The 20,286-nt window shown below is 42.9% G+C and overlaps 1 protein-coding gene and 1 pseudogene across 3 annotated transcripts in view; one reads left to right on the forward strand and one right to left on the reverse strand.

The window, feature by feature from the left end:
* Nucleotides 1–722: 722 nt before the first annotated feature.
* Nucleotides 723–19,988, reverse strand: DNASE2B (deoxyribonuclease 2 beta). 2 transcript variants are annotated; one of them, XM_004026047.4, is made up of 6 exons: nt 19,783–19,988; nt 16,395–16,572; nt 9,980–10,061; nt 4,735–4,896; nt 3,206–3,403; nt 723–1,208 (listed from the first exon to the last, which is right to left on the reverse strand). In XM_004026047.4, the coding sequence occupies exons 1-6, from the start codon at nt 19,905–19,907 to the stop codon at nt 868–870; spliced, it is 1,086 nt and encodes a 361-aa protein (XP_004026096.3). In that variant the 5' UTR covers nt 19,908–19,988; the 3' UTR covers nt 723–867. The 2 variants fall into 2 exon arrangements, with proteins under 2 accessions (XP_004026096.3, XP_055207385.1); XM_055351410.2 differs by lacking the exons at nt 9,980–10,061; nt 16,395–16,572; nt 19,783–19,988 and adding an exon at nt 7,614–8,049.
* Nucleotides 11,732–20,286, forward strand: part of LOC101139849 (urate oxidase (pseudogene)) — a 42,688-nt pseudogene continuing 34,133 nt past the window's right edge. The window contains exon 1 of the transcript NR_188733.1: nt 11,732–11,931. The product of NR_188733.1 is annotated as a urate oxidase (pseudogene) (transcript). The remainder of the gene's footprint in view (nt 11,932–20,286) is intronic.

Raw genomic sequence — 20,286 nt, forward strand, 5'->3', positions numbered from 1 at the left:
TGCTTGAGCCCAGTTCAAGACCAGCCTGGGCAACAAAGCAAGACCTCATCTCTATTATTAAAAAAAAAAAAAAGACTATTGCATTTGATTCTGGTTTCATTATGTTACACTTCTTTATTTCCTTCAAGTTGATGAGTCACACTTATGCAGTTTTTTTCCTCCTAATGTGACTTTAACATTCTTCTTGTAAAATATCACTCATTTCTGAAACTTATTTGTCTTTTTTTTGCTGGAATTCAAACTCAAATGCCACCATTATTTTTAAGTGTCATCTATGTGCCGGGCTCTGTGCTAGGTACTTGAACATACCTAGCTATTATCTCCCTTTCATAGATTAAAAAAAACAAGGTTCAGAGAATCCAAGTGAATGGCTCAAGATCATCCAATTAGTAAGTAGTAGCTGAAAGAATGACAAATAAGTCTTAACCGTAAACCAGTGAGAAAGAACTTTAGGAGCAATATGATCAAATAGTATGGAAGAATACGCAGAGAGAGTTATTTGCTTTTCTTCAAAAAAGGGTGGGGAAGAGAGTCAGGAAAGTCTTTGTGAAGGAGAGGAAATGTAATCTACTAGGTGGCCAGTCAATCCATAAACAACTGGAGTTGACTAATGTGGAAAAATATTTTTCTTTTTATTTCTTCTGTTCTCAGTTGTGTATAATGGTTTATGTCTATGATATATAGTGCAAAGTAAATAAATTACCATCAAATAGAAGATTAAATGGTAAACATGAGAGAAAAATGTTTTATTTTGTGATATGCAGATTATAAGTATATTCACAGGCCTTTAAAATATAAAGAAGGTGTAATGGAAGAAGACCCATTGTCAAGGTTTTCAATGATAGTACCTGTGTCCTTTTACCAAGTTTACTTACAGCTTTCATAATATAATACTAATCCTTGAAATGCTTGGTAAATATGCCAATTCTGGGTACAAATGAATCCTCCACTTCTGAAGGCTTGGTGTGGACTCCGATTTAGGTCTCCAATACATGTCCAGCGATTTTTGGTGCCCTTTTGGGAAATACACCACTTGGCATGATCCTGATAAGAACTGAAATAATAGTGTCGTGATAACTTAATTGCTTTTATATTGTAGACATGGTAAGGAAGGGAGCAGTTTGAAGGAAGCTCTTGTCTTTTTCGCTGCCAGGTTTCTGTTAACAAGTGTGTCTTCAGCCGTTGAGCCATCCAGGCTGCAAAGATGTCTAGGGTTTAGGAGGAGAAAGATAGTGAGGTTGGTATTTACACTTAGATTAGTCCCTGAAAATATACTCTGGAATGGAAATCATCTTTCACCCCTGATATGTGGATGTCACGAGCACAATAATAACAACATAATTGAGATAGTGGATGAGAAAACATTTTGTAAATGCTAAAGTGATGTGCAAATGTAAGTTATTATCATCATTACTATGATGATGTTGGTGTTTGCAGACATCTTCTGTTCTATAAAACGAATGAAGCAATATATGTCTTTGTCCTGGAAAGACCTTTGGAAAAAATTAGTCTAGAGAAGGAATCAGGGCCAGTTTCTAGGGAACTTTGTAAATCATGCCAAAATGTTTGGATTTTCCTGAAATCAGTGGAGAGTTTTTAAAGGAATGTTAGTAAAGAATTAATAGAAACTGGTTTATGATCATAAATATCAGTTGAGAGGCAATGGGCAGGATGAATTGGGAAGGACAGGTTAGAAAGAAGAAAGGAAAAACATAAGGCTATCATAATAACTGTGTCAGTAAACACAGGTGTGACCCATGGCAGTGGCAAAGAGTTTGGAGAAGATACAATACATGTGAGTGTTATTAAGGATCTGGAACTGACTGAATTTGATGGTTTGATAGAAGGGTCAGAAAAAGAAGAGATGGGGAGTGACTGGGTAACTATGCAGAATACAAGAAAAAGTAGATTTGTAGGGGATGATGATGCAGTGAGTTTGGCATGTTGAACTTGATGTGGCTGTACCACCTTCAAGTAGAAATGTCTCACTTGCTGTTAAATACATCAGTCAGTATAGAGGTCTGGGGTAGAGATGAAGACTTGAGAATCATTGGAGGGCTTGCTGGAATTGCCCAGCATGGGTATGTAGAATGAGATAAGGAAGGGTAGGGACCACATGGCAACCCAGTCACCTAAAGAGTAGTCAGAGGAAGAGGACCTGGCAGAAGAAACTTAGAAGTGGGAGGAAGACCAGGGGACTGCGTATTCCCCAAAATCAGTGAAGGTGAGAGTTTCAAAAAGGAAAGAATTTCAACAGTGCCACATTCTGCAGAGACTCTCTCTGTCCTGTCAAGTTTGAGATCTCTAGTACCTAACACAGGACTTGGCTAGTAGTAGGCATTCAGTAAATTTTATTCAACGTATAAAGGAAGGAAGCAAATAAGCAAGGAAGACAGTGAGGTCATCTAAGACAGCCATTGGTGACTGGGGAGAGATTCAAGAGTCTACAGACAGAAGCAAGACTGCAGTGAAGGAACATTGAGCAAGTGAAGGCCCTGATGAGTTTTAAAAAAATAAATCTGAAAGAAAAGGAAAAATAGAGCTATAGATGCTTTAGAGTTGAGGGAGGGTTTTTAAGCATGTTTGTATGTTATGAGAAAGTAGCCTGGGGAGTGGGAGAGCTGAAACGGAACAGAGAACAGATCAGGTGGACAAATCAAGGTATGCTGAGGCTGAGATAGGTTTCAGAGCATAGGGGGTGCGTCACTTCTTTGGGGGTGGGGGAAAACCCTGCAAAAAGGAAGGAGAACAGATAAGATTGTTGGAGGGGTGTGGGGGGGGCATATTGAAGTGGTTTCTCCCTAGTGATCATTGTTCTATTTATGAAGGAGAAAAGGAAGCTATGAGTGAGGGGGCAGAGTAGTGTAAAGGGCTTGAGAGTAAAGAAGGCTTAAAATAACTGCTCAGGGAATGGAAGAAATGGAGATGGCTATGGCCCCTTGCCAAGCAGAGGATGGAGACTGTGAGTTTTCACTGGCCCCTGGCTGGATGGTTGCGAGATACTTTTGTGGTTGACTCAGCAACCTGGTTATTCAAGTATAGCAGGCTGATGTTCGAACTGATCCGTGACTTTCCTTTTTCCTTTTCTTTTGCTCCCTTTTTCCATCTCTCTTTCTCTGAATACTCAAAATATTTCTCTAAGCTATCCCTAGTCAGTTCAACAGCAGAATTATATAGCATGTTGTTTGATGATGGTCTTTCATACCGTCAAGAAAAGAATCCGACTTTGCAAAATGGAGGAATTTTTGTCCCTGGGCTGACTGAAGTGTGGTGAGGAGCCTGCCAGGAATCTCTGATGAGCTGGCCCTGGTGCACAGCTGGGGCATGTGAATGAGCTCCTGGTGAAAGGTGGCTGGGATGGAACAGCTATAGACGTTGGGGTTGCAGACCAAGAGCTGAGAATCTGAATCAAGAAACAGTAAAGAAAAGTTGAGAATTAAGACACAAATGGAAATACCTGCTGTTATTATAGATCTTTTTGTGGATTTAAAAACAAAACAACACAAAAACAAAGGCATTTCTTTCTTTAAACCAATAGCCTTCAAATAACTTTTTGTTTAAATAACTGACACCTGTTAAGCACTTCCTAGTTTCCAGACATGGTCCTACAAGTTTTACATGGGTTTATTCATTTAATCCTCACAGCAACCATATTGTCAGGTAAATTCTGTTGTTATCATTATCTTTACTTTATAGATGAATTAACTGAGAATTTACATCACACACCCAAGATTATAAAGTTTGTAATTGATGAAATTGATATTCGAACCCAGGTAATCTGGCCTTGGAGACCATATATTTTTTCTTCTAAATGTACATATACATATACAAAAGTTGAGAACTCCATGTACCAAGCAGCTTTAAGAATCATCAGCTCCTCAGTGTGCATGCCTAATCTCTGTGATATTCGGCATCATTACATGATTTCAACTAGTGAGACTAGAGCTTGACTTGGGTGAGGAGCTCAGTGATCCTTGCCATAAGATGGAAATTTGATGAGAAACATTTTCTAAATTTCCTGTTTCTATAGGCAAGTTGCTTTTCACTACTATTTAGCTACCAACCTGTCCCTACTTCTCCTTTCCCACCACAGTTTGCCAAATCTAAGAATTTTTCGCTGAGCTTGAAATCTTAAAAGGAGATTATCTGGCTCAGAGGTGTCATGTTGGTGGCCTACAAGGAACATGTGGCCTGGAAAACTTCAAAAACAAAATTAAGATTGAACTCATATTTGGAAATCAGTTTCTCTCTCTCTCTCTCTCTCTCTCTGACACACACACACACACACACACACACACACACACACCCTAGGTTTCTGGTACTTCATGAGAAATATGGAGCTCTGTAATCATTAGGCTTGTATTCCTGTAGAGCCACAATATGTTGGAACTGAGGCTTTAAGGGAAGCTAGGTGAGTCAACACCCCAGTTCGTCACTATCCTCACTTCCCATGTAACATGTCTGTTTCACTCATATATGTTATCTACCAGGCCCCTGAATACATTTGAAACTACTGCCCTGATCGAGTTCAACAACTGCACTGGTAGATTAAGAGCCAAAGCCCAGTAAGCGAGCCTGCCCAAGACCTCACCATGGCAAAGCCAGCATTAGAATCTAGGTATCAGAGGGTCTATGAATAGATTAACAGATGAAGTGACACATTTATGAATATATTTCCAAATCCTTTCTTCAACATAGTTATCTGTTTTTTTTCCTCACATACTTTAGTTTTACCTATTGCCTCATACTGGTTGTACTTGAAAGTTATGCAGATGCCACTTTGTCCATTTCGTCTCCCTGTGGGTGGATAATCATAGCCTTCTTCCGGAATTGGAGGAAACTGAGGGATGGAATGAATCAGCCAGAACCCTTGAACTCTGTTCCACAGCAGTAAACCTACCAAAGACACATTTAACAAAGATAAATCAGAAAAACAAAGCTTCTTTTATAATAGGGTTCACAGTGGCAACATTTAAGCCCATTTATGCTTCAGACTAGTGTTTTATTAGGCTAATAATCACAAGGATCATGCTTATTTTTCAAAGATTTCAAATACAATTCTGGCACATATCACATTGCCTGATTACTGATAAAAAGCCACCACGAAAAGGGAACCAAGGTAGCCATCCTGTGAAGAGTTAAGAGGAATTTCATTTTGAAATCACAAGGAAAATTTGTTTTGGCAGAATGCAAATTTGCTAAATTGGAATTTGACCTTGTTAAACTATACAGTCACCTAGCAAGATTTAGATAGTGTCTTCACTGCTAAGCAGCTAGGCTCTTTTCAAAAGCTGACTAAAAAACAGAGTTGAAAGAGAAAATATCAAATGAAGAAATGTACTCACAATAATTTGTTATAAAAAACTGCTGCCCATTTATTGGCAGAAGAGTCACTATTTCTACAAGCCCAATAAAAGAAGCAAAGAGAAAAAAAGGAAGCTGTGCTAAAGCATCCTAGTTAATTACATTTGTAAAAATCTCTAGAGCAAAATAAACAACTTGAAAGCCAATAAGGAAGAAAATAGAAAGATTTTTATCATTTTGTGACATACCAAAAAGAACTTTGTAAAACAGACATCTGACTATTTTTGTGTTTAGAAATTTATCATGGTAGGTTTGGTATGATAGCTAGACTTTCCAGTTTGCATATGACTATGCAAACATAAGATTCACTCGTGTTTGCCTAATTGTTTTTTTTTTTTGCAGGAGACTGGAGCTTTATTATTACTCAGTTAGTCTCCCTGAGCATTCAGGGATCAGAGTTTTATTTTATTTTATTTTATTTTTTTTTTTATTTTTTATTTTTTATTTATTTATTTATTTATTTATTTTTTTATTTTTTATTGATCATTCTTGGGTGTTTCTCGCAGAGGGGGATTTGGCAGGGTTACAGGACAATAGTGGAGGGAAGGTCAGCAGATAAGCAAGTGAACAAAGTGCTCTGGTTTTCCTAGGCAGAGGACCCTGCGGCCTTCCGCAGTGTTTGTGTCCCTGGGTACTTGAGATTAGGGAGTGGTGATGGCTCTTAACGAGCATGCTGCCTTCAAGCATCTGTTTAACAAAGCACATCTTGCACCGCCCTTAATCCATTCAACCCTGAGTGGATACAGCACATGTTTCAGAGAGCACAGGGTTGGGGGTAGGGTCACAGATCAACAGGATCCCAAGGCAGAAGAATTTTTTCTTAGTACAGAACAAAATGAAAAGTCTCCCATGTCTACCTCTTTCTACACAGACACGGCAACCATCCGATTTCTCAATCTTTTCCCCACCTTTCCCCCCTTTCCATTCCACAAAACCGCCATTGTCATCATGGCCCGTTCTCAATGAGCTGTTGGGTACACCTCCAAGACGGGGTGGTGGCCGGGCAGAGGGGCTCTTCACTTCCCAGTAGGGGCGGCCGGGCAGAGGCGCCCCTCACCTCCCGGACGGGACGGCTGGCCGGGCGGGGGGCTGACCCCCCCACCTCCCTCCCGGACGGAGCGGCTGGCCGGGCAGAGGGGCTCCTCACTTCCCAGTAGGGGCGGCCGGGCAGAGGCGCCCCTCACCTCCCGGACAGGGCGGCAGGCTGGGCGGTGGGCTGACCCCCCCACCTCCCTCCCGGACGGGGCGGCTGGCCGGGCTGAGGGGCTCCTCACTTCCCAGTAGGGGCGGCTGGGCAGAGGCGCCCCTCACCTCCCGGACGGGACGGCTGGCCGGGCGGGGGGCTGACCCCCCCACCTCCCTCCCGGACGGAGCGGCTGGCCGGGCAGAGGGGCTCCTCACTTCCCAGTAGGGGCGGCCGGGCAGAGGCGCCCCTCACCTCCCGGATGGGGCGGCTGGCCAGGCGGGGGGCTGAACCCCCACCTCCCTCCCGGACAGGGCGGCAGGCTGGGCGGTGGGCTGACCCCCCCACCTCCCTCCCGGATGGGGCGGCTGGCCAGGCGGGGGGCTGACCCCCCACCTCCCTCCCGGACAGGGCGGCAGGCTGGGCGGTGGGCTGACCCCCCCACCTCCCTCCCGGACGGGGCGGCTGGCCGGGCTGAGGGGCTCCTCACTTCCCAGTAGGGGCGGCCGGGCAGAGGCGCCCCTCACCTCCCGGACGGGGCGGCTGGCCGGGCGGGGGGCTGACCCCCCCACCTCCCTCCCGGACGGAGCGGCTGGCCGGGCAGAGGGGCTCCTCACTTCCCAGTAGGGGCGGCCGGGCAGAGGCGCCCCTCACCTCCCGGACGGGGCGGCTGGCCAGGCGGGGGGCTAACCCCCCCACCTCCCTCCCGGACGGGGCGGCTGGCCGGGCGGGGGGCTGACCCCCCCACCTCCCTCCCGGATGGAGCGGCTGGCCGGGCAGAGGGGCTCCTCACTTCCCAGTAGGGGCGGCCGGGCAGAGGCGCCCCTCACCTCTCGGACCGGGTGGCCGGCCAGGCGGGGGGCCGAACCCCCACCTCCCTCCCGGACAGGGCGGCAGGCTGGGCGGTGGGCTAACCCCCCCCACCTCCCTCCCGGACGGGGCGGCTGGCCAGGCGGGGGGCTGGCCCCCCCACCTCCCTCCCGGACGGGGCGGCTGGCCGGGCGGGGGGCTGACCCCCCCACCTCCCTCCCGGACGAGGTGGCTGCCGGGCGGAGATGCTCCTCACTTCCCAGACGAGGAGGCTGCTGGGCGGAGGGGCTCCTCACTTCTCGGGCGGGGCGGCTGCCGGGCAGAGGGTCTCCTCACTTCTCAGACGGGGCGGCCGGGCAGAGACGCTCCTCACTTCCCAGACGGGGCGGCAGGGCAGAGGTGCTCCCCACATCTCAGACGATGGGCTGCCGGGCAGAGACGCTCCTCACTTCCCAGATGTGATGGCGGCCGGGAAGAGGCGCTCCTTGTTTCCTAGATGGGATGGCGGCCGGGCAGAGACGCTCCTCACTTTCCAGACTGGGCAGCCAGGCAGAGGGGCTCCTCACATCCCGGACGATGGGCGGCCAGGCGGAGACGCTCCTCACTTCCCAGACGGGGTGGCAGCCAGGCAGAGGCTGCAATCTCGGCACTTTGGGAGGCCAAGGCAGGCGGCTGGGAGGTGGTTGTAGCGGGCCGAGATCACGCCACTGCACTCCAGCCTGGGCACCATTGAGCACCGAGTGAACGAGACTCCGTCTGCAGTCCCGGCACCTCGGGAGGCCGAGGCTGGCCGATCACTTGCGGTTAGGAGCTGGGGACCAGCCTGGCCAACACAGCGAAACCCCGTCTCCACCAAAAAAAATACGAAAACCGGTCAGGCGGGGCGGCGCACGCCTGCAATCGCAGGCACTCGGCAGGCTGAGGCAGGAGAATCAGGCAGGGAGGTTGCAGTGAGCTGAGATGGCAGCAGTACCGTCCAGCTTCGGCTCGGCATCAGAGGGAGACCGTGGAAAGAGAGGGAGACGGAGAGGGAGAGGGAGAGGGAGAGGGAGAGGGAGAGGGAGAGCTGTTTGCCTAATTGTTAGATTAAAAACCAAATGCCTTCTAGTTATTTTTTTTTTCAAAGTGCCTATTTTAAGAAAGCATACTGTTGTTCTTTGGGTGGAAATAGAATCAATACCTGTGTCAAGGTGGAAAATACTGAAAGTTCTGTTGTGTAACAGAACTGGATAACCTTCAAGAGTTCTCCTCTGTGCAGATGAGTGTGCCAGTTTGCTGGAATCCTATCCTCCTGGTACAAATGCCATAGGATATTAGGGCATCTGTTGGCCAAGAGAACCCCTCCACTTGATATTGTGCCCTACTTCTTTAGAGCCATTTCCCCAAAGCCTTGTGGCAGTTAGCAGGGTAGAGCAGGAATGGTGTGGGAGATTGTTGGAGGAGAGGTTGAAGGATGTAGCATGTTATGAAAATTGTTGGGTTCCCAGTAAATAGGGCATTCAGGAGAGCAACTTTGCTAAATAAAAAGCTTTCAAAGTTCATGACCTTTGTCAGCCATTACAAACTACATTCTAAATCAGAGGCTGCAAACTGGCATCCTCTGAGCCAAATCCAGCCTGTGGATACATTTTATTGCACTTGCAGAGTATTTTTTAAACTTTGAATTTAGTGCCAACATTTAAAAACTGGGGAGTTTTTCCACAAATATTAATTTTCAACATCTCCTGGAAAATTGTGTCCGTATCAGGCAAGTTGAATAGTAACTGCCTCCTTTCACTTGCTGACATCATTTGCCTGCTCCCTTGAAGGCATTTGAATTTGGAATCTTCTGAATACTTGTTGCCATGGAAAGTTATTTATGATATACGAAATTGAAAAAAGGTTGAAAAATAGTCATTACAGTAGTTTTGTAAAAATGTTTTAAAATATGTATTTTAGAAAAAGTAGAAAGGATTAAATATGGTTTATCTAATGGGCATTAGGATTATAGATTTTTTTGTTTACCTGTATTTTGAATTTTTCTGTAGTTCACAAACACATATGCAAAGTTTAGAAATAAAAAAATTGTGAAAGTATAATAAAAATTATATGTGATAATGTAAATAACATGATAAAAATTAATATAAAAAGCTATTTAAAATACTTTTTCAAAAATGTATATTTCCAAGGGAACTGTATGTTAAGAAGAGCTCATTTTACTCTCTATAAATTATACTTCAGTAAATCTGACTAAAATGTGTTTGTACATATATACTACATGAACATATACATATATACATATTCATGTGCATATATATATATATATATATATATATATATATATAAAATTGCTGGTGTGTGTGTGTGTCCTCAGTATCAGTACCTGGATTCCTGCTGCTGCAAAGCAAATATTTTAACATATGTTAAGAAATAAAATGGGATTTCTAAAAATGAGATTGCCAAGTCAAATCATATAATTATATTATAACCAGTGATATAGAAGTCGTACATTTCAATAACTCAAATAAACTATTAAGAAGAAAGGCTATCTATTTAGTATGGAATATAAGGATATTCAAGATGAAATATTTAAGAAATTGTTGATTTCCAATAGGAAAGAGAAACCAAGAATCTTTGTCATACCTTTGGTGTGTCCATACTTTCTGCTGTAATTCACAGGTTTAGGGACTCCATCATTGTATATTAGATAGGCTGTGTTGTTACTCTGCAGGAATATATTAGGGTTATAATGGCGTAAATCTTCCACTTACAAACGCCCACAACATTTCTACCAGCTACCCAGCCTGCAATACGTTGCTTTCATTAATACACATGAGAAGTCATCTATTCCCCTAATAGGCAGCTTCCCCATCAATATGAAGCCTGTGACATGAAAGACAGGGGAAAGGAAGTCCATTTTTAACTGTGCATGATTTTTACTCATGTGACAGGAGCCCTGTGCATTGTGATCTGTGTGTGAGGGCAATGTTCCTATTTCTCTTGGTTGTTTTGGAACCAAGTTTCTGATTAAGCAACCAGTGTATAATAAAGGAGTACTGAATTATTTGTTCAGGAAATGAAGTAGGAACAACCAACCAGGGATTACATCTGAGGTTTTTTCCATTGATATTATAGGCACAGTGCAGAACTGGCTGTCAGGATCTGATTTTCTCTGCACACTTTGTGCTTCACTTCACTGCTGGGTAGTAGCGTTGTGTTTAATCAGGATTCCTCATTATCTGCTCTCCCTTCCTCCCATTATGAGAGGATTTTTCTGCAATCCATTTTTCAGTGTCACTTCACCTTTCCAACTTGATATTTTCCTGCTTTAAAAAAGTGGTGAAATTTACTGTGTGATATTGGATTTCCTCTGGTAAGGCCAAATATGAGTCAATTTTCAAACAGCCAAATCTTAGAGCCAAAATAAAGCTATTATTTCGATAGTATCTATTTTTCATGTTTTAGAAACTTGCTAATATTTGTTCTAGGTGGTTCCATTTAATTTGTGTGATGATACAACTTTAATTGAAGCCAATAATGTCAATATTAAAAAAATCTGAGTGACATAATTAAAAGCAGGAAAGGATAACCTATGTCCTTAAAAAAGGCCTTTGCTTTTTTCTCAGAAAACAAAGTCAATAAAGAAGCCTCTCATAGTTGCTTAATTATATGATGTAATAAAATTTGTTTTTCAATGCACAACATAGTCTGTTGGAGCGTTCTTGTCTACTGTGCTTAGGAATGCCCCGAAAAGTAAGCTGTTTTCTTACCTTCATTTTCCATAATTGATCATAGCTACTGAATGGCATTCATATCATCATTTGGAGAACTCTGAAGAGTTAGTTACTCTGTGAACCTGCACTGAATGTGGTAAGGAGGCCATTTGTGTGCCTTTGGGGTACAACATGGAGGAATTCTGGGATGATCCAGTGAGGAATTTATTTTTTATGATAAATGAAGTTTATTGTTCTAACTGAGTGTAACTGCCAGCTGAGGTTAAGTGGATTGTAGCCTTAGTTGGAAGAGAGGCTATTGATAAAGGGAAAAGATCATGGACTTAAGAGTAGGTAGATGTAGGCATGTGCCTTTGAATAGCTTTATTCCTTTAACACATATGTTCAGTATTGTTTTGACTATTGAGTGTTGAACAAGAGGGGTACAGTCTCTGCCCCCTGTCTAGCAGAAAATATAGTCACACAAGTGCAGGCAATATAGTTTGATAAGTGTTTATGAAGGTACACGGAAGATTCTTATTTGTAAAGGCAAGAGAAGGGAAACAATTCCAAATGTAACCCAGCTATTGGCCTTGGTCACCTTCACATTTGAGATTTAAACCAGTCGGTCTAATCTTGCATTTCACTCTCTGTCAGAGGTTCAATTCCGGGTCGGGGGTGGAGGAGTAATATTCTCACAGTCACTTCTGGCACATAATTCCAGCTTCCAAAGAACACTGAGTCATACCTGGATATCACCAACTGCTGTTGCTCTCTTCTTTTGGCTCTATGCCAATCAGGCATGGAAATCAGTCCCTTTCCTGTCATTTTCCCCCCAGAACCAATCACTCAAGACATTGTATGTGGCAGGTTTTACTAAAGGTAAGAAATATTGAATGCTTTTACATCACCATAAGGCCTTACCCCAGTCTTTCTCCATGTTTCTTATGCTTTTTAATCCCTGGCTTCCTTCTATCCCTTTTTTGTTTAGCAGAGCAGTTTAACTGTGTCTCCCTGCTAGGGTGTGGGGCTACCTTTGCACCTTCAAAGATCATTATTGTATTTGGCCAAGTGAAGGCCTATCTACTCCAACTAAGGCAAATGATAGAGGCTTTACAATGTTGCTCTTTCCTTCTTCCTCCCCTAGCAGTCTCGTTGATGTGGAAAGGAACAATGTAGGCATTATTTTCCCACTAATAGATATGCTCCTGGTCCCCATCCCCAACCTGGAAAGCAGAAGCAGCTGCAGGCGTTTTCATTTTATATAATACGGTTGGCCCTTGGGTTTGAACTGCATGGGTCTATATGTATGCGGGCTTTTAAAAACATATGTTGGAAAATTTAGGGGGAGATTTTTGACAATTTGAAAAAAAAAACTCACAGATGAACCACATAGCCTAGAAATATTTTTAAAAATTAAGAAAAAGTTAGACACGTTATGAATGCATACAATATATGTAGATACTAGTCTATTTTATCATTTGCTGCCCTAAACTATGCACAAATCTATTATCAAAAGTTAAAATTCATCAAAATTTACATATACAAACATAGACCAAACATGTGCCATTCACAGTCAAGAAATATAAACAAACATAAATATGCAGTACTAAGTCATAACTGCATTAAATTAACTGTAGTAATACTGTACTACTGTAATAATTTGATAGCCACCTTTCGTCACCATTGAGGTGAGCTCAAGTCTTGTGAATATCTGCTGAAAATGCCACATGACACTAACAACCTCCATGTGAGCAGTTCTCTCCAGTAAATTGCATACTGTAGTCAAAAGTGATCTCTCACAGCTCTTGCATATTTTTCATCATGTTTGGGGCAATATCAGAAACCTTGAATAAAACCGTAGGACCTATACTGAGTGCCACTGCTGATGCTGGAAATGCTTCTAACAAGCAAAGACAAGTCATGACATTATAAGAAGATGTTGAATTGCTTGATATGTACTGCGGATTGAGGTCTGCAGCTTCAGTTGCCTGCCATTTCAAGTTAAGTGAATCCAGCATAAGAGCCATTGTGAAAAAAGAAAAGGAAATTTGTGAAGCCCTCACTGCAGCTATGCCAGTAGGCATGAAAACCTTGCACTTTTTACAAAATACTTTTATAGCTCATACTTAAAATTAAAATGCAGCTTTTATATGGGTGCAAGATTGCTATAAGAAAGGAATACCATAGACTCTAATATGATTTGAGAAAAAGTGAAGTCACTATATGACAAAGCAGAAGGAAGGTAGATCATCTAAAGCTGGAGAATTTAATACCAGCAAAGGATGGTTTGACAATTTTAGAAAGAGGTTTGGCCTAAAAAAAAAAATTAAGATAACAGGAGAAGCAGCTTTTGCTGACCAAGAGGCAGCAGATGAATTCCCAGATGCTATCAAGAAAATCATTGAGGGGAAAGAATTTCTTCCTGAGCAGGTTTTTAATGCAGATGAAAATTCCTTATTCTGGAAAAAAGTGCCACAAAGGACATTTATTGGTAAGAAAGAGAAGCAAACATCAGGATTTAAGGCAGGAAGGGACAGACTAACTGTACTGTTCTGTGCAAATGCCGTTGGGTTGATAATCAGGACTACACCTATCTATAAAGCTGCTAACTCTTGAGCCTTGAAGTGAAAAGATACATACCAGCTGCCAGTTGTACAATAAGAAGGCCTGGGCAACAAAACCCTTTTTCTGAATTGGTTCCAGTGATGCTTTGTCTCTAAAGTTAGAAGGTACCTTGCCAGTAAGGAACTGCCTTTTAAAGTTCTTTTGGTATTGGATAGTGCCACTGGGCACTAAAAGTCCCATGAGTTCAACACCAAAGGTGTCAAAGTTGTCCACCTGCCCCCAAACATAATGTCTCTGATTCAGCCTCTAAATCGGGTTCATAAGAACCTTTAAGGCTCATTACATATGGTGCTCTCTGGAAAGGATTGTCAGTGCTATGGAACACATGATAGAACACATGAAAGGATTACAGCGTTGAAGATGCCATTTCTGTTATAGGAAAAGCCATGAAAGCCATCAAGCCCAAAACAGTACATTCCTGCTGGAAAAATCTGTGTTCAGATGTTGAGCATGACTTCACAGGATTTATGACAGAGTCAATCAAGAAAGTCATGAAAGAGATTGTGGATATGGCAAGAAAGGTTTGGGGTGATGGATTTCAAGATATGATTCTTGGAGAAGTTCCAAAGCTAATAGACACCACACTAGAGAAATTAACAGAACATAACTCAATGGAACCAGAGCCAGATGATGAGCAAGAAGACATAGAAGAGGTGGTGCAAGAACACAAATCAATATTAGACGCATTCTGATCATTCAAGACTGCTTTTAGGCTGGGTGCAGTGTCTCATGTGTATAATCCCAGCACTTCAGAGGCCAATATGGGTGGATTGCTTGAGTCCAGGAGTTTGAGACCAGCCTGGGTAACATCCTGAAACCCTATCTTTACCCGCCCCCTCCGCCAAAAAAAAAAAAAAAAAAAAAATTAGCCAGGCATGGTGGTGCATGCCTGTAGTCCCAGCTACTCCAGAGGCTGAGGTGGGAGGGTCACCTGGGCCTGGGAGGTCGAGGCAACAGATAGCTCTTATGGTGCCACTGCACTGCAGCCTGGGTGTCGAATGAGATCCTGTCTCAAAAGAAAAAAATAAAAAGATTGCTTTTAACTTCTTTTACAACATGAACCCTTCTGTGATACGGGCACTGAAACTAAAGCAAATGGTGAAAAAAGGATTACTACTGTATAGAAACATTTTGGAGAAATGAAAAAGCAAATAGATAGAATTCATTATGTATTTTCATGTGAAAATTACACTGAGTATGCCTGCCTCTCTTGCTTCCCCTTCCACCTTCCCCACCTCTCCCATCTCTGCCACCCCCGAGATAGCAAGACCAGCCCTTCCCCTTCTTCCTTCTGCTCAGCTGACTCAACAGGAAGATGACAAGGATGAAGACACTTATGATGATCCATTTCCACTTAATGAAGAGTGAATATATTCTCTCTTCCTTAATGATTTTCTTAATAACATTTTCCTTTCTCTAGCTTACTTTATTGTAAGAATATAGTATATAAGATATATAACATAAAAAATACATGTTATTCGACTATTGATGTTATCAGTAAGGCATCCAGTCAAACAGTAGGCTGTTAGTAGATAAATTCTTAGGAAGTCAAAAGTTATACATAAATTTTTGACGGCATGAGGGCCGGCACCCCTACCCCAGCATGGTTCAAGGGTCAGCTGTCGTCTGTTTATTCAAAGCAGGTTTGTTGAGACAAATAATTTTGAAAAGCATCTAGAAAAGTGCTTGGCACGTCACATGTTCTCAAATAGCCTACAGATAAGCTTTAACTTTGTAGCTTGGCTCTGAAGGCTAGTCTTAATGGCAGGTAAATAACATGAATATTACCACACACCATGACAGTTCCGTGTGTATTTTGACTAAATACTCAGATACACATGTGCAGTGCCAGAGGCTAAAACAGGATTGTTGTGGGCATTAAATTACTTGACATATGTAAAGGCCCAGCATACAGTCCAGCATATTATAGGAACAGAGTCATGTTATATATTTACTTGTCTATAAGTTATTGTTAGGAAATGCATACATGAGTATAATTGGATGTTAATCATGGCTTGATTTTACTTGTCACTCCTGGTTGGAAAGCAGTATCTTGAAACTAAGCAACAGATGATGCCTAGAATATTGGGAGCATGCCCATAATAAGCCAGCAGGCCTACTTACCTGTGTCTCTTTGGCTGATTAGCTCATTGCCTGATAAAGTCCAGATATAGCAGGGATAATCTCCATCCAGGCAAGTTAGTTCTAGGGCCTTGAACTAGAGTCCTAGTTTTCAACATATCATTTTGAAAACAATTAATTGAAAGGAAGATCAAGTAGAACCCTTTACTGAGCTCACCACCACTGATTAACACCATGATATAAACAATCCATAACTCATAGCATGTTAATCACAGTTCTGTATTGCCCTGTAACAGCAGAGGCTTCTCTCCCTATTTCTATTAGATGAATAAGCAAACTGACAGGCATTTTGGCAGCCAGAAGACTTCAATATACAATTAATTCACACCTTGCCTAGTGACACCACTGGACATGGTGCCAAGTAAATTTGGCATTGCTGTAGAGTATGATGACATGTTTCCTTAGGTGTTAGTCAGATTGACTCAGATAGTTGTCTTGAGCTGGTCCTGAGCTAGCTCACTTCAAGGTGCTAGGATTGGGGGTTGGGTGGGTGAACAGAAAACTCTGGTGAAGGCTTTGGATTCAGTTTTATGCATTTTATATTATTCAAGTGAACAATTAACTATATAACATACCTTAGAGGCATATGCTTCATATAGCTGTTGTAATGTCCTTCCCAAAACACTCTTGGTGTCATTCATTAGTTGCTCACTCTTCCTCCAGCTTCTAGTTGTAGAGTCTAGGTACAGGTACTCTAACCCAGTCTCTCCACTTTCCTTGTTTTGTCTTTTAGGTAACTTATAAAAAGTAAACCTAACAGACAAAATGATTATGAATTACTAACATTTATTGACTGTTTTCCTGTGGCAGTAACTGTATTACACACTTTAATATATCTCTCATTTATGTTTCACGGAAGGCCTCTAAGGAAAGGGATTTGCTCAAGCTCTTTGCCTCTTTCTTCACTCTTATCTTTGCTCCTCCCCAGAGAAGAAAATAAAAATCTGATTGGATATGTTCTAAGACCTTGGTTATACTGGTGGGTGGAGTCCCTGAAGTGGAAGTCCATATACATTGAGAGTGGCTCTTTCTGTTGCTTCCATGATCCATGTGGCTACAGTGGAGAGAAGGCCAAGGCCCAGACCATGCCGTTGGCTGACTGGATATGAGATTTGGGTTTGGGCTTCAGGAGAGGTGGAAGGTACTTTGAGCCCCTGTCGTAAGCTGCATTCCTCAGCTCAGTTCATCAGAATACTCTGCCTTGATGATTCAGGGCTAAAACCAAGTAATTAAGTAGGCCCTTTCCTTCCTTTACTATTGTTTTCCATTTGTATATCTCCCTTGGATATCTCACAGGGAGGAGAGGTAGCTCAGCCAAGACAGCATTAAGGCATTATTGGATTACCTAGCTCAGCGTTTCTCAGTGTGCTCTATTCACATTTTCGGCCGATCATTCTTTGTTGTGGGAGCTGTCCTGTGCATTGTAAGATCCCTGCCCTCTACCTACTAGATGCCAGTAGCACTGCCAAGTTGTGACAATCAAAATTATCTCCAGACATTATCAAAAATCCTCTGAGGGCAAAATTACCCTCGGTTGAGAACCACTGATCTAGCCAAATACTTTCTAATAGCATGAACCCCACCATTAACCCCTAAACACTCACAGTGCACCAAACATTATAATATATACACTATTACCATACAACAGTGTCACAAACCTGTAAAAGCTTCACACTCTTCACTTGGTCCCCTTCGGTCTTATACTTAATTTAAGTGAACTCTTTCCTGCCCTGCTTATGCTTTCTTACAGGGTCAGGTCCTCACATGTGGCAGGAAACATGAAATTATTCTTTGGTGCTGACTTGATGGTCTCTTTCCTTACCTTTCTCAATAAATGTTAGCAGCTTGGCAACAAGTTGCTTATATTCTCTCTAACAGACATTGCTAAGTAATATGTCCATTCACTTGTGGCAAAAATGATTTTCCATATCAATCACAATTTGGTGGCCCACCAGTGAAGGGTTTGTGAACTATCAGTGTGCCGTGGCACACCAGTTGAGAGCTAGTACTTTTAAACATTTTTCCTAGGTGACTGTCTCTAATTATGTACTCAAGAGTCCTCAATCTGTTTCTAGCCCAGACCTTTCTGCTGAGGTCCAGAGAAACCTAAACTCAAAGATGTCCCATTAACCCCCAACTCCGTATTTTTGAAACCAAATTTATAATATTTTGCTCCAAATCTGCTCATCCCACACTATTAGGGAACATATTCATGCAGTCACAGAAGCAGAAGCCTAAAATTATTTCTTTCTTTTTCTTTCTTGTTTTTTTTTTTTTTTTTTTTGAGACGGAGTCTCACTCTTGTTATTCAGGCTGGAGTGCAATGGCACGATCTTGGTTCACCACAACCTGCGCCTCCTGGGTTCAAGCAATTCTCCTGCCTCAGCCTCCCATGTAGCTGGGATTACAGGCATGCGTCACCATGCTTGGCTAATTTTGTATTTTTAGTAAAGATGGGGTTTCTCCATGTTGGTCAGGCTGGTCTTGAACTCCTGACCTCAGGTGATCTGTCTGCCTAGGCCTCCTAAAGTGCTGGGCTTACAGGCGTGAGCCACCACGCCTGGCCAACCTAAAATTATTTCTTAACATCTCCCTTTCTCCTACCGGCTGCAGCCCATCCATCACCAAGTCTTCTCAGCATGTCCTTCTTTCTATTTCCATGACCGCTTCTTTAACTCAGGTCCACACCTCTTCTCACGTGTAATGCTGCAAAAGTGCTCCTGGTCTCAGTGACTCTAGGCTGCTTCCCATCCATCCAGCCCTCATAGTACTGCCAATGGGTTTCCTAAAGTGCAAATCTGACCATTCACACCCCTGCGTGAAGTCCTCCAATAGCTCCCTTTCAATGTCAAGTTCAAACCTTGTAGCTCAGCACACAGACCCCTTGGCTGTCCCCACCTCTCTAACCTCACCTCCGCTCATCTTCCTGTATTCTCCTGAAGTTCCAGCAATACCAAACTACTTTGCAACTCCCAAATTTCCATGTTGCTTCTTGCCTCTCTACCTCCTCATTGCTCCTTCATTGGCCTGAGATGCTCTTGCACATCCCTTCTTTTTCCAGCTACTTCTTAATTGTTCTTAAAACTTAGCTCAAAAATTACATCCTTAGAGAAGTTTTCTGGGCTTTCTGTTCCCCAGTGTTCCACCTATGCCCTTACCACGTAACTGTGAGGTCCTTGAGGGTAGGAACCATGTTTCGTTCATATTTATATTTTCAAAACTCCACACAGACCTCTGTTGAGCTCAGTAACTGAGGAAAGACTGACTACTGCCTTGAGCATATTTGTGTTCTCTAGCCTGAAGTTTACACAAAAAGCTTGACACCAACCATTATGGCAAACCTAAATATCCCAATTAAAGAGTGAAAAAGTAGTTAAAGCTTTAGGAGAACCCATGACTATAATGCAACACAGCATTTAATGTCTTTGACACTGTACAACAGGCCAATGGCCTACCTACCAATTATGGCAACAGCTGCCTCTGCTTCCAAACAAACCGAGGTTAGGCAAACAGTGCTGTGTGTGACCAGGTCCCCCTTCTCTTTCTCATAAGGAGCAGCACATGCTCCATTTTCAGAAAAAAATAATCTGCCTTCTTTACTCTGTCAGTCTTTCAAAGGATGTTGGAAATGTTCTGTTAGGAAAAGCCATGATGTAATTAAAAGAAATTGCCAGCTGACAGAAGCTGTCAGCTCAATCCCACTTCTGTGGCTACCAGCCTTGCCCCGCTGAGAACAGTGAATCAGGCCCAAGAGGGGCTGCTCAGCTCTTTTTCAGGGGGAAACTCCGTCACTCAGAAGCCTACCCCTGCCTGGGAGTTTGGCCGATTTGCACACTTTAACTTCCTTTATTTGTAAAGGGAGGAAAGAGAATGGACATTCCCCTTAGGAACTTCGCAGTGAGCCAGGCCAACTCTGTACCGAGGCTGTTTGCATGCAGCAGTCCTTCCATTTCATTTACCTACCAGTCCACAGCTTTCCCTTCTTCATTTCTGCATGAAATTGTTGCTGCCCCCAGCACCCCAAAGAGGCCGAGGAAGAGCAAAGCAAAGGATGTTCTTAGCAATCTTGCCATCATTTTCTGTTTCATTTATTTCATGCCACAGCAGGACACTTTCCCCATAGATTGTGGAGTCTGAGTTTCAAGGCGCTCTCAGGCTGTGCTGGCTCTGATGTTTGATTTGATTTACCTGTTCTGTTCGCTGTTCGGGGCATTTTCAGAATGGGATGGATCCCATGTAATTGTGCGATTCTGTCACAACATGCCAGCGTGACTCTGGATGCCTTTGTGCTGAATTGTTGACTGGTTTGCAAAGTCATCAAAAAGTTCTGCAGAAAAAAAGGGAAAGATAGTTAACTCTTTGGACTGAACATTGTTGTATGAAATTCAGTGGGCAGGGGGACTTCATTTTAATAAGTAGATGTTAAATATATTTCATGTCTTCTCCTCCTGTTTGACTCAATGAATG

This window comes from Gorilla gorilla, chromosome 1, assembly GCF_029281585.2.
Source record: "Gorilla gorilla gorilla isolate KB3781 chromosome 1, NHGRI_mGorGor1-v2.1_pri, whole genome shotgun sequence".
Taxonomy (NCBI): domain Eukaryota; kingdom Metazoa; phylum Chordata; class Mammalia; order Primates; family Hominidae; genus Gorilla; species Gorilla gorilla.

Coding starts and splice junctions, on each gene's coding strand:
- DNASE2B (XM_004026047.4), bottom strand. CDS start 19,907: ATGAAACAGAAAATGATGGCAAGATTGCTAAGAACATCCTTTGCTTTG. Junction 16,573..19,782: donor GAAGGGAAAGCTGTGGACTG/GTAGGTAAATGA, acceptor TTTGTCTGTTAG/GTTTACTTTTTATAAGTTAC. Junction 3,404..4,734: donor CAACCAGTATGAGGCAATAG/GTAAAACTAAAG, acceptor TTCTTGATTCAG/ATTCTCAGCTCTTGGTCTGC.